The 12009-nt window shown below is 39.1% G+C and overlaps 1 protein-coding gene across 5 annotated transcripts in view; it reads left to right on the plus strand.

Annotated features, from left to right (window-relative positions):
• The first annotated feature begins 477 nt into the window (after nucleotides 1-477).
• LOC139445420 (uncharacterized) overlaps nucleotides 478-12009 on the plus strand; it is a 41833-nt gene continuing 30301 nt past the window's right edge. For 2 of the 5 annotated variants that reach the window (XM_071226566.1, XM_071226561.1), the window contains exon 1: nucleotides 478-2369. In XM_071226566.1, the coding sequence (XP_071082667.1) occupies nucleotides 1203-2369 (1167 nt within the window). In that variant the 5' untranslated portion in view covers nucleotides 478-1202. The remainder of the gene's footprint in view (nucleotides 2370-12009) is intronic. The other 3 variants (XM_071226563.1, XM_071226565.1, XM_071226562.1) reach the window with 2 other exon arrangements.

Below are 12009 nucleotides of genomic sequence, written 5' to 3' on the forward strand. Positions count from 1 at the left end.
CTCACAATGTGTAACATAAGATCGAACCAGTGGAATCCGGTTTGTGTGAAATCAACATAATTATATGACCAAGGTGCATTTTGCGCGAGTTTTTCTCCTAAATGTGTTGAGGAAAACACATTTCCAATAAACACATCCAGACATCAGCTCTAGATCAATATCTGTTCGATAAATAGGTCTCTGAGTCAGACTGGAAATTTCATTTTCTTTCCTCGGCATGAAGCCACTACTATTAACCAGTCTCTTCCACGGAGGTCAGACTGTTCTGAATGCTTTCGTCTGCTTCCCAGACGGATATCCGACGTTTCACAACCTCTACGCCTCTCGAGAAATAGTTCCTTTTTTCAAAAGTAGTAAGCAGGATTCCAGTTTTTGTGAAATATGAAATTGACAACACGCTTATATGTGACTAAAACAGAATCCGTATAGTTATTATGTTGTTTGTGTGATTTAGTGTTTCATATTGATAATTCACGTGAACGCTAACGCACTACTTTCGCAATCTCAGTTTACAGGGGACTCAGCCGCCATTGTATCGAGAAGACGAAGGTGTATAAGTGTCAAAACTGTGACTAGATCTTCGAAAATATGAGTGAACCGATGGATCCAGACTTGTTCCCATGACTGGGAATTGTACCACAATCACCAGCCTTTGTGTTGAGGGGATATTGTGCTTCCTAACAATCGTGGAAGGCAATTACATCAACATATTTTAGTGCTGTTGTTGACCGATATCCAGCGAGCTCTATCAGACATGTAAAACAAGTACAAGAAAATAGGATGGCTGGAGCCTTTCCAGACTGTTTGAACATTGCTGAGTGTACCCAACGTGAATATTCATTTTCCACACATCTTCTTGGCAGACTTACAACCATGGCTATATTACATACATCGCCGAATCCGCAGAAGGTGTTTTGACAGGCGATCATGCCTGTATATCGAAACCTCCGCATTAGCGAGAAACTGTGAGTATTTGATTCTTCTCATTCGCCGAAAAGGATCGACGAGTTGAATAATAGTGTATTATTCTTTGGTTGTTTATAATCTACATCTCTACATCTGTCTCGGATATAGTGTGATTCCGGATGAAATCACGATGGAGAAGTTAGATGAGGAAACCCCGACTCGGTTTGTCTTCTGTGTGGCACACACGAGTGACAGAAAGGGACTGACCATTCAGTACATCAGGTACAGACTGTTACATGATTTATTTATTTAGCCTTTGTTTACATTTTGAGTTATTTTGGTTTGTCTGGAATTTCAAAATGAACAAAGGTCAGTTTGAACAGACTGTAAATGGATCTCTAGACATGCCCCAAGATAAAGCACATGATGGACCAGGGGAAACGGGAAAGTCAACACGGTCCCCTGTCTTCTTGAATAAGGGAAAGAGAGGTTCTGGTGACATGGGTCAGAAATTCAGTATTCGTAAAGTAGACAGACGAGCAAATGGGAATAAACAGTCTCCAGAGCGGATAAGCCATGAGAGGTCCTCAACAGGAAGTAGAATTAAGAGGGACAGGAGGTGTATATCCGATGATATAACTGGCAAGTCTTTGCAGTCTGAGAAGACTATTGGAAAGAAGACAAGCCGATTTGTGGTTAGCAATGTGGAAGCAAAAGATGAAATATTGAAAAAGGATAGATCATCAAGTCTACCAGGATCATCTGCGTGTATTGAAGAAAAGGAAGTGTCAAATGTTGATAATCCCAAAGTGAAAGAAATTACCGTCAAACAAGATAGCAAAGCTAGGACTAGGTCGTCAACTGAAAATTTAAAAGACGGTTCAAATGAGAATCTTTCCAACAGAATTAGATCAATGCAAAGAAAGGATACCAGTGCTCAAAGTCAGGAAAACAAATTAGAGGAACGTTGTTTGGTGATCAAACCTGATAAGTCTTCAACAACTATTGGGAAGGACACTGAGATCAACAGTTCAACACCTGTTCGATATCATCGTTTTATCAGTGAACCTTCTAAACCTGTAAAAAGAAGTGTTAAAATTGATAATGTAGAAAGTAATGCTGTCACGGAAGAGTTGCGTTCAGCACTATCCAGTCGGAGTAATGTCATGTATGTGAATGATGCAGATAGCCATGGCCCTGATGTTAGTATATCTGATCAGAGTGTTTCCATAGATAGTGATACAGCTTTGAGGTTACAGCTTGAAGCTGATTTCAAATTACGTAAAGAAGAAGAAAAAGAAGGTGAAAAAAGGAAGGATGAGAGTGAGGAAAATCCGTTGTCATCTTCACCGGGTGGAAGGTTTCTTAAATTTGATATTGAGATTGGCCGTGGTTCTTTCAAAACAGTGTTCAAAGGATTGGATAGCGAAAATGGAGTAGCAGTGGCATGGTGTGAACTGCAGGTGAGAATTCGGTGTCCTGTGACTGTATATTTGTTTGGTAAGGAGTATTGTTTTGATCATTTGATGCTGATAAAGGACAACAGTGCAAATCATAGATTCACACATGCAACAATTCTTCTAAAGTATTCCAGAGCTCCCGATAAGCTGCGTATCTGCGTGAAATACGCATCAGAAATGCAGAAATACGCAGTAAAATATAATTCAAGCGTATCAAATACGCAACGAACATTACAGATACGCAACAAAAAAAAAAATTGTGCGTATCATCATAATATTGTGAAGTAACCCTGCGTATTCGATCAGCAAATCAGCAACTTATTTTGAAATTATAAACGGGCATTCCGTCAACCTTGCCAAACTCCACGATGACAGTTACATCATGATCATTTGCCATCACACTTTCGTGTGGAAGTATCGTGGTATTTTTGAGTCCTATAAAGCTCTCGAACCCACACGATACCAGTTTGCAGGGACTAGATGAATAGTGTTTTTAAATATTTAACTTAAATACCCACATGTGTAAAAACTAGTGGGTAACAGAAATTTGAATATGCAGATAGAATTACTGATATCCAATGATTTTAAAATGCATGGGTAAAATACCCACAACACCAAAAGCTTATCTGGAGCTCCGTATTCTATTTTACACACATGCAAAGCATGAAATTGAATGCATACACACATACATATATATGCATGTTATTAATATTTATCATCCACATTTCTATACTAACCTATCACTCAGTCTACAGATTGGATACTTTTCATCGTTAGTTATATGTAGGTGTCTTGGGTTTTAAGGATTCAGTATAGTATTGAAACATCCTTATCACTTAATACGTAGGTAGTACACAAGTGTTGAAGGCAAAGATTGTTGTAGAGATTCTCTTGTTTAGGTTCATATACCCCTCTACTTTGAAGCACTATGAGATCCCCATCATCTATACTACTAAGTAGGTTGTTAGATGATTTACAATAGGTAATGTTATGTTGCAAAGGGTGATATTAAGTTTTAGGAATATGGTCATGAATGTTTTCCCATGGTTTCAATTGAAATATGCATGTGAGATATTGCTGACTAGCCGACTTCGTTACTTACTCTGAATTCACCTTGTGGTGGATTCTAGCTCTGCTCCACGAAGGAATCATTGCGTTAAGGTGATAGTAACTCTCATACTTTAACATAAACTGTGTCGAAGGAAACTCTGGATGAGAATTATTTGTCCCCAGCAACTTATGTAGGTCGTAAGAGGCAACTTATGGATCAAGTGGTCAGACACGATGGCTTATCATCATGTTCCAATGACATGTATGGTTGCTCATAACATCACCCGCTGGATTGTCTGGTCCAGATCAATTATGTACAGGCTGTTGTCTTATGGCTGGACTATTGCTGAGTGCTGTTTTAAACAACAAAAATCCTGTCCTATTCATTCCATCTTCCCAAGGCAGAGGATTTAACGGAATGTAAAATTCCAGTTTCCACCCTTGCTGAAATAGACTGGAATTTCTAGGCTCGATCGTATCACCACCAGTAGCTATTATGAGTTACATCCATCCTATTGACCAATCAGATATTACTCTCATATCACTTGCATTTGCTTCAAACGCAATGGGGACGCCCAGTCAAGACGATCTGAACGATAATCAAAATCTGAATGATGATAAAACAGGTGTAATTGGCGAAGTGCATCAAATCATGTGAGCATCTTTATTAAAAACTGAAAGATTTGGAAAATATCTGTTGATGCCGAGTTGGCGGTTCACATGCTTTACAAATCCTGTCATCGACTGAAATCTCCACGGCAGTTTACAAACCAGATGTCAATTTCGTTATGCGAATTTGATTGGACTAGTCACTATACACAGACTCGTTAATCCAGGCAAAATATAACTTCGTAATTCCCACCTAGTTCAGCAAGGGTGGAAACTGTACTTTTATAGTCAGTTAACATCCTTGCCTCGGGAAGATGAATTCATTCATGCAGTGTGATATATACTGTGCAGAACAAAAAGTGTATGTTGTGATATTTGCTATAAATTGCAATCCATTGCAAATTTCAACTGACATTGGAGCAAGTCATGTCAAGCAGTCTTTAGCCACTAGCCCATAGCCTGTGTCTAGTAAAATTCTGTTTGGCCTTGTAAGCTCAGGTAATAATAATCCACATAATAGAACTAATATAAACTGAAAATTATCTTTAGATACAAGTTCAGGGGCCCCGTTCCTCAAAGAGTTTGTGGCGCTAAGACCGTGGTAACTCCATACGTTAACATTAACGTATGACTGTATGGACAGTCATAGAGCTTCGGTGGCTTTGTGTAACTGGGAGCAGGCTAGTAGACTTTGTTTGCAACAGGCTACGTTAACGACTTGTATTCCGAATTGAATAAGAACTCTTACCAAAACGTATTTGGTAAAACCCTTAAAATTGCAAATTACTACTGTCCTTAGGGTACCACAACTATTGGGTAGTTTGGTAAGGACTTTAGGGAGTAGTGCCAATTTCTCTCAATGTAGTTCTGAACAATCCATGTTTTTTTTCAATTCATTTTCATATATAAAGCAGTTCCCCATGATCCCTCTACTATGAAGCACTATGGCATCCCTGGGCAGAGCACCTTTTTAATGATTTGGAATACAGCCAGCCAGACTAAAGCCACAAAGTGGATGGCAGCAATAGAAACTAACCTTTTTAGTCTCGTAGCCCTTACATTTTATAATGGTGACATATAGCAAATCCCATAAAATTGGCAAATTTCTTCTAGTGCTGATTATACATATACTGTTTGGCAAGGACTATGCCTTGTGCCAATTTCTGCCACTGGGATGGTGTTAATACTTTTCTGTGTTATTAATTTTTTTTATAGCCCCAATGGGACATCAAGAGGTAGAATTGCCCCGAAGTAACTTGTCAGTTGGTCGGGATCATTGACTTAGTTGACAGTGTGTCATGGGATGTTGTACATGTTTCCAGTTACTGATTTGTCTGGTTCAGACTGAATTATTTACATATCTCTGAGATATAGTTAGAATATAAAACTGACTTTGGCATTCAGCATCTTGCTACAGGACAACACAATACATGATCTTGGTAGCGACCAGTAATCACCATTTTTTCATGTTTTTTTCTGAAATATTCTGTATTTAAAGTTGACTGTACTGATAACTTTGTTTCTGAAACTAAACTAATATGTTTATTTCTGTCATGGAAAAAGTTTGTGTAGCTTTTGTTAAAGCAAGACAAGAATTAAAGCTGGAAATAGAACTTTCCTGTTGACTATCTGTGGCAGTTAACGTCCTCGTTTAAACACCACATGATCACGCTTATCGCTTCGGTTATGCAGATATTTAATTATCTCTGCTATCACACTCAATCATTAAGAAATGTATCTTCTGCCAATTGGCTTCAACCAATATTCACAAAATTCAGTCTACACATGCTTGTCTATAACACCATGTTCATGCTATTGACAATGCAATATATACAGGTTATGCGTTTTTCATACAATAGCTAAATTAGGTTTTTGAGTTGTATTTTTGGGAAGAAATGACTGACAAATGGCAAGAAGTCACAGGCCAGTATCTTTGTGTAAAATTAGTCGTGTGGTCATTACTTGTAGTACGAAGTGAGAGATTTGGGTTGTGTTGCTTTGAAAAATATGTTAGGTTAGGCCACAAGGATTCAATGTTCAATGGTTGATATGGTCGGTTAAATCCTGAGGCGATAAAAATCAGAATCAGAGTGGTCTGAGTAACCTTTTTAAGCCATGGCCAACATTCATAGCAACTAAAATGCTTAAAAACATTGTTTTGTTGAAAGTATTTTCAAAGATATCCAGGAACTCTATTATGCTTAACTGTGAGAACACTCTGTGAGTTGACCCTGCGTGATGCACAGGAAATATGTTCCCCGAGTCTTTCGCACATGCACCTCACACTTTGTTGACTCCGGTTATGAAATTCATGTCTAGGGCAAGTATACCATTTATTTTGGACCAACTCCAGCACATTTATCAATCAGCTGAAAGTCCTAAATATTACTTGCCCATGTTGATGGGCCTATCATGAGCAAACATAGCCTTGATAAAGATAATAGTAATGTCTTTTCTATCTGTTCTTTTGTTGAACAAAAGCTTCCAAATCACACATACGTACAATGCATAATTAGTGTAACATAAAATGTACTTCATAAAACACATATTTCACAGTTAATAGTTCTGATATAAGTAAATATGTAAGTATTTAGCTGTTATTAAGTGTTAATTTCATACAATTTCTTCCCTGTCGCTATGGCAGAAGACTACATTTGTTAGCCTTCGGTGAGGACTTTGCGGATTCGAATCATCCAGGTAAATGATAGGGAAAAATGAAGCTCTGGCATTGTCAAGTGGTGTTCAACTGACAAATCTGTTAGTTAATGCTCGAGGGAAGACAGGATCAATGGTTTAATTCCTTTATATACTCAACAACAAAAGTTCCTGTGACACCAATATTTTAGTGTATTTTTCAAACAAGTAAAGTTTGGTTTTCATTATTGTAGTACATGTATGGAATCAAGTCACAAAAACGCAACTGGTACAGAAAAGCATGCATTTCATGCAAAAATTGACTTTTATGCAAGCTCCATGAATTACACTACCCAAGAATGGGTATTAAAACATGAGCGTTAGAAATTGGCACTTGGCATCATGCTGACAACCACCACTCAGAAAAACAACAAAATTACGCAATTATTCAACATTACGAAATGCCACGCCTGTCCGAAAATGAGCGTCTGTGAGCCATTGGTATGCTTGAAGCAGGATCGAGTCAACGTGATGTTGCAAGACAATTTAACGTCCACAGAAACACTATTTGGTGTTTATGGCAACGTTGGCAACATACGAATGCAGTCAGAGACCATCCTCGATGTGGCAGGCCACGCGTAGCCAATAATCGACAAGACACCTGGATTCCAGCAACACACCTACGAAATCGATTCCAGCCAGCAACAGTGATTGCAAGAAGCATCCCAGAAGACCCGCCAGACGTCCCATTTTGACAGGAAACCACCGTCAAGCACGTCTAAAGTGGTGCAGACAGCGTCTGCTGGAAGGCCATGCAGTGGTGAGAAGTTCTATTCACTGACGAGTCTCGTTTTCACCTCAGCCACAGCTATGGACGGATTGGAGTGTACCGACGTCGAGGTGAACGTTACGTCAATCATTGTGTCATGGAAGAAGATCGGTTCGGGGGCGGCACCATTATGGTATGGGGTGGGATTACAGCAAGACAGGACTCGTTTGATAGTGGAAGAGGGAAATCTGAATGGACAGCGCTACCGCAACGAGATCATCGGCCCTGTTGTTCTACCCTTTTTGCGGCGTCATGGCCCAGGCATTACCTTTCCAGCGTTAAAAACTAACAGTTTCAGTCCACTAGTCCTTATAATGATAACATATAGCAAAACCCCTGAAAATGGCAAATTTGTACTAGTCCTTATGATACCTTAACTATTGGTCAGTTTGGCAAGGACTACAAGACGAGTGCCAGTTTCTAACGCTGCCTTTCAACATGACAACGTCCGGCCTCATATTGCTCGACTTGTTCAGGATTCTCTTCAACAAAACAACGTGAATGTCATCCCCTGGCAGGCTCGCTCCCCTGATCTCTCAGCAATCGAGCACATGTGGGATGAGATGGATCGGCGCCATTGACGTCAACCACTTGTTCCACAGACACTCCAGGAACTTCGAAACATGCTCTAGCAGATATGAACAAATACCCCCAGGACTTTGTGCGACACCTGGTCTATTCCATGAGATGGAGATGTGTTGCTTGCATCGCAACCAGAGGTGGACACACACTATTGATATGTAAATTGACATTTTGGCATGTTCATGTATTTATGAAATCACGCATTTTCTGAAGTCAGTATGGCAAATTAAACCATTTGAACACTTACAAGAGTCTTTTATCTATTGCAAACCGAAATTGTTTCATATTTGGTAAAAAACATAACTTTGCATTAAACCTTATTCAGTGTCACAGGAACTTTTGTTGTTCAGTATATATCGCAGTGTGCCGGCACAATATTTAGACATTAACCACTTTGGTGAAACAAGCGCCCAACACTATAAGTATAACGGTGCATCTGCTTAACCATGAGTGTTTCTTGGTTTGTTAGCATACCTGTGTTCTTTGGTTTCAGCAAAGGTGTAAACATCTTTGATAAGACCAGCATGCATCACTTGGGGTTTTCCTCCCATGTCAACTGACAGACTGGTTTACTGTTATTTGATTAATAAACTTTTATGGAATATTTTTTTTGACACATTCATTCTACAAAAAATGACTTATTGCAGCAATCTGAGATTAAGATTATCTTGTGAAATTGTCTTGTACAGTTGGCTGGAAATAGCAATGAGTTCTCACATTTTCACCTGTGATCTGCCAGTGATTCGACAATGCATGAAATTTTTAATTTTTATTACTTATCTGAATTTCTGCTTGCTACAGGAAGGAATCCTGCAGTGTTATTTCAATCTCCAAAAGACATTAAGCGAAACATTTGTTAGTGATCCTTGCTCTTAACATAGTGTCATATCATGTCAGTGTATGTATGCTTATTAATAATTTTAACAATTGAGTTGTCATTGAATTTGACTTCTTGTTCACTAGCTGCACTGGGTTCGATCCCCGGCCGCGTCATACCAAAAGACGTTAAAAGATGGTACTTGTTGTTACCCTGTCTGGCGCTCGGCATTAAGGGGCCAAAACAAGGACTGGTCGGCTCGGAGTCAGTATACTGTGTCTGAGTGGGGTATTCATGTTAAACTATGGTATCTCAGTGAGCTAGCACTATAAATCGGCATCAGTCCGGACTAGTACAAGCAGTCACACAAACACACACGCGTACATGCACGTCGCTATTTAAGTGCAATAATTTTGGACACGACGTTAAACCCCATTTCACCTCACCTCACCTCACCTCACCTCACCACTAGCTTCACTAGCCTAGGTATAGATAAAATGCCCTTATCATGTTAAAACAATAGGGAAATTTGGAAATTTGTACTAGCCCACAGGAATTTGTACTAGCCCCGAGCTAGCCGGCTAGTATTAATTACTAACCCTGCAGTTAGAGAAGTGGGTAGAGAATTTTACCGAAGTTAGTGTGAGCTAATCATAACAACATTTATGAATGACACAAGTCGATCAAAAAGATACCTCATTCACTGTGCTGTGATATTGGAGTGTAATGAAGGTGTCGCTTAGTGTGATGGGGGGGCACGGGTGGCCCAGTCATCTAAGGCTCCGCGATTCGCTGTGCAGAGTTGCGTCCCTTGGGCACGCCAGAAACCTATGATTGTGGGTTCGAATCCCCTCAAAGACCTGCATCACTTTGGGCTTTCCTCCGGCATTAAGCTGACACGCCGCGATATAACTGGAATACTGTTAAAAGCAGCGTTAAACCCAACTCACTCACTCACTTTGTGTGATGGAGCTTCACACAGCTAACTTCCGATATAAACACGAGCATGTGAAACACATTGACAAATATTTGTCATAAGATGATGCATTTTAAGATTATTTTGTATTGGAAACCAAGTTGATAAATCTTGTGTTGTTATTGAAAAAGATTCAGTGCTCTAGAATAAACACTGGTTGATATAGCAAAACATGACCACACATATCTCTGACATTTTATTGTGATATAATATCAATTTTCTTTGGGCCTAGTTTGCAATATAAAACAGCACAGTCTGCTGAAAGCAAATGTGCCAGACCATTCTGCGGCATCTCTTTCTTTTGATTTTGCTCCTGCACTTGGGCTGTCATTAACTTATGTATGTCCCCATGTTCCTATTTCAGCCCATCCAAAAATAGATTAAGCGGGTTGAGTTTGTTTTTCTTTCTTTAAGACAAAAACATAATTTGCAGAATTTATGTAAAAGCCTGCTTCCAAATGAAGATAATTACTGGTTAATCTTTGGTGAAGCTGAACACATTGGTGTTTGTGGCATAACATACGGACAGTACCAATATGATGTAAAAGCTGTAGTGCACCTTGATTAAAACTAGAATACAGGTTGAAATCGCCCTGACAAGCATATTTCTAGGCACCTGAGTCACAGATAGAGAAAAAGATAGAAAGGTATTTTTTTTGTTGTGGCACCAAGATGTTTAGGCATGCCATTTGGAATGTTGGCGTGCCAACGAGAAGAATACTTTTGATCTATCTTCCATTTCACCATGAGCGACACCAGGAACTTTACCTTTATGATTTTGACTGTGCCATTTTCAATTTCTTGACAATGTCAAAATTTGGGTTTCTAAATGGGTTTGAGCTGTTTTCAAACACCTGTGATAGAGGGAACCTAAACAGAACTCCTTGAGGCTGAATTCATCAGGGGTTGAAAAATACCATTGCCCGACGCCCGTGACAAGTAAGTTTTAGATGTCGGGCGAGTAATATGCGTTTTCTATCATGCCCGTGGTCAAGTGGAGCATACAAAATGAATTGGGTCAAGTTTCACGAGAATGTAATTATGTGATCATGTTACGATATTTCATTGGCTAATATTTTGCTGATGTCCCTGACTGGCAATATGATTTACAGTTACACTAGTCAACCAATGGGATTAAAACACATCAACGTCAGGCAGGTCAACAATGAGAACCAGGCTTGTTTCATTGATAAATCATAGTAACACTTCCATATATGGCACATGCTTCTTGGAAATTTGAATGACGGACAGTTGACTACATTTCTTGGAATTTGTAATGCAAGGTAGGTCTTGTGCTGACTTGTGAAGCTTTTTTAGGCCTACCGCATATCGCCATCTATAAAGCAACCCAACATATACAACGACGCCCCCACCCCCCGAACAAGCCTTTAAAATCGATGCTAATTTATATACCCCATCTATAAAGCAAATCAGAATGAAGCAAGTCACCAGTGCATACACAATCCCTACATTTGCAATATAAACGTGTTTGTCTTCCACAGAATCTTTTTTACATCGTTTCCCTTCAGCGAATTCAGGGAAACGAACCGATCATTACAATTAAACTTGGTCAATACAAATTTAAAATTTGAGGTAAAAGAACACTAGACATGATCATTTACCGATTACATTCTATTTCCTGTTCTGATAGGCATTGGTTTATATGCAGAGATTAATATTATCGTGTGTATTTTCTCGTAAACTAAGCCGGAAGTAGCAATCAGCTGTACATACGCTTCTCGGAATCTATCGGTCATTTGGTTTATAACAACCCAATCATAGATCTATAACTTTAAAGAATTTTGATACAACAATCAAAAGAATTAAATCTGAAACTATTATTTTTTTCGGAATGATTTATTCCAATATCATACTAATTTACTGTATATATTTGAAATAAATTAATAACCATAAGCGTAGCACTGTGGTACAGCTGATCGCTGTTGCCGAATATCACCGTCAATGCGCTCGCGCTCGCGCTCGCGATAGTGAAAACTTTATGTTGTCAAACTACAACAAATATGACTTTCAGCATTTATGATACATATATTCTCTATCCACTAAAGTTTGTTTCATGGCGTCGATAGCCGTAATATGACCATGGTTGCTGTAAATAACAGTGAGTTGTGCGATCTACTGATCACTT

This window comes from Haliotis cracherodii, unplaced genomic scaffold, assembly GCF_022045235.1.
Source record: "Haliotis cracherodii isolate W230 unplaced genomic scaffold, xgHalCrac1.p SCAF_6, whole genome shotgun sequence".
Lineage (NCBI taxonomy): Eukaryota > Metazoa > Mollusca > Gastropoda > Lepetellida > Haliotidae > Haliotis > Haliotis cracherodii.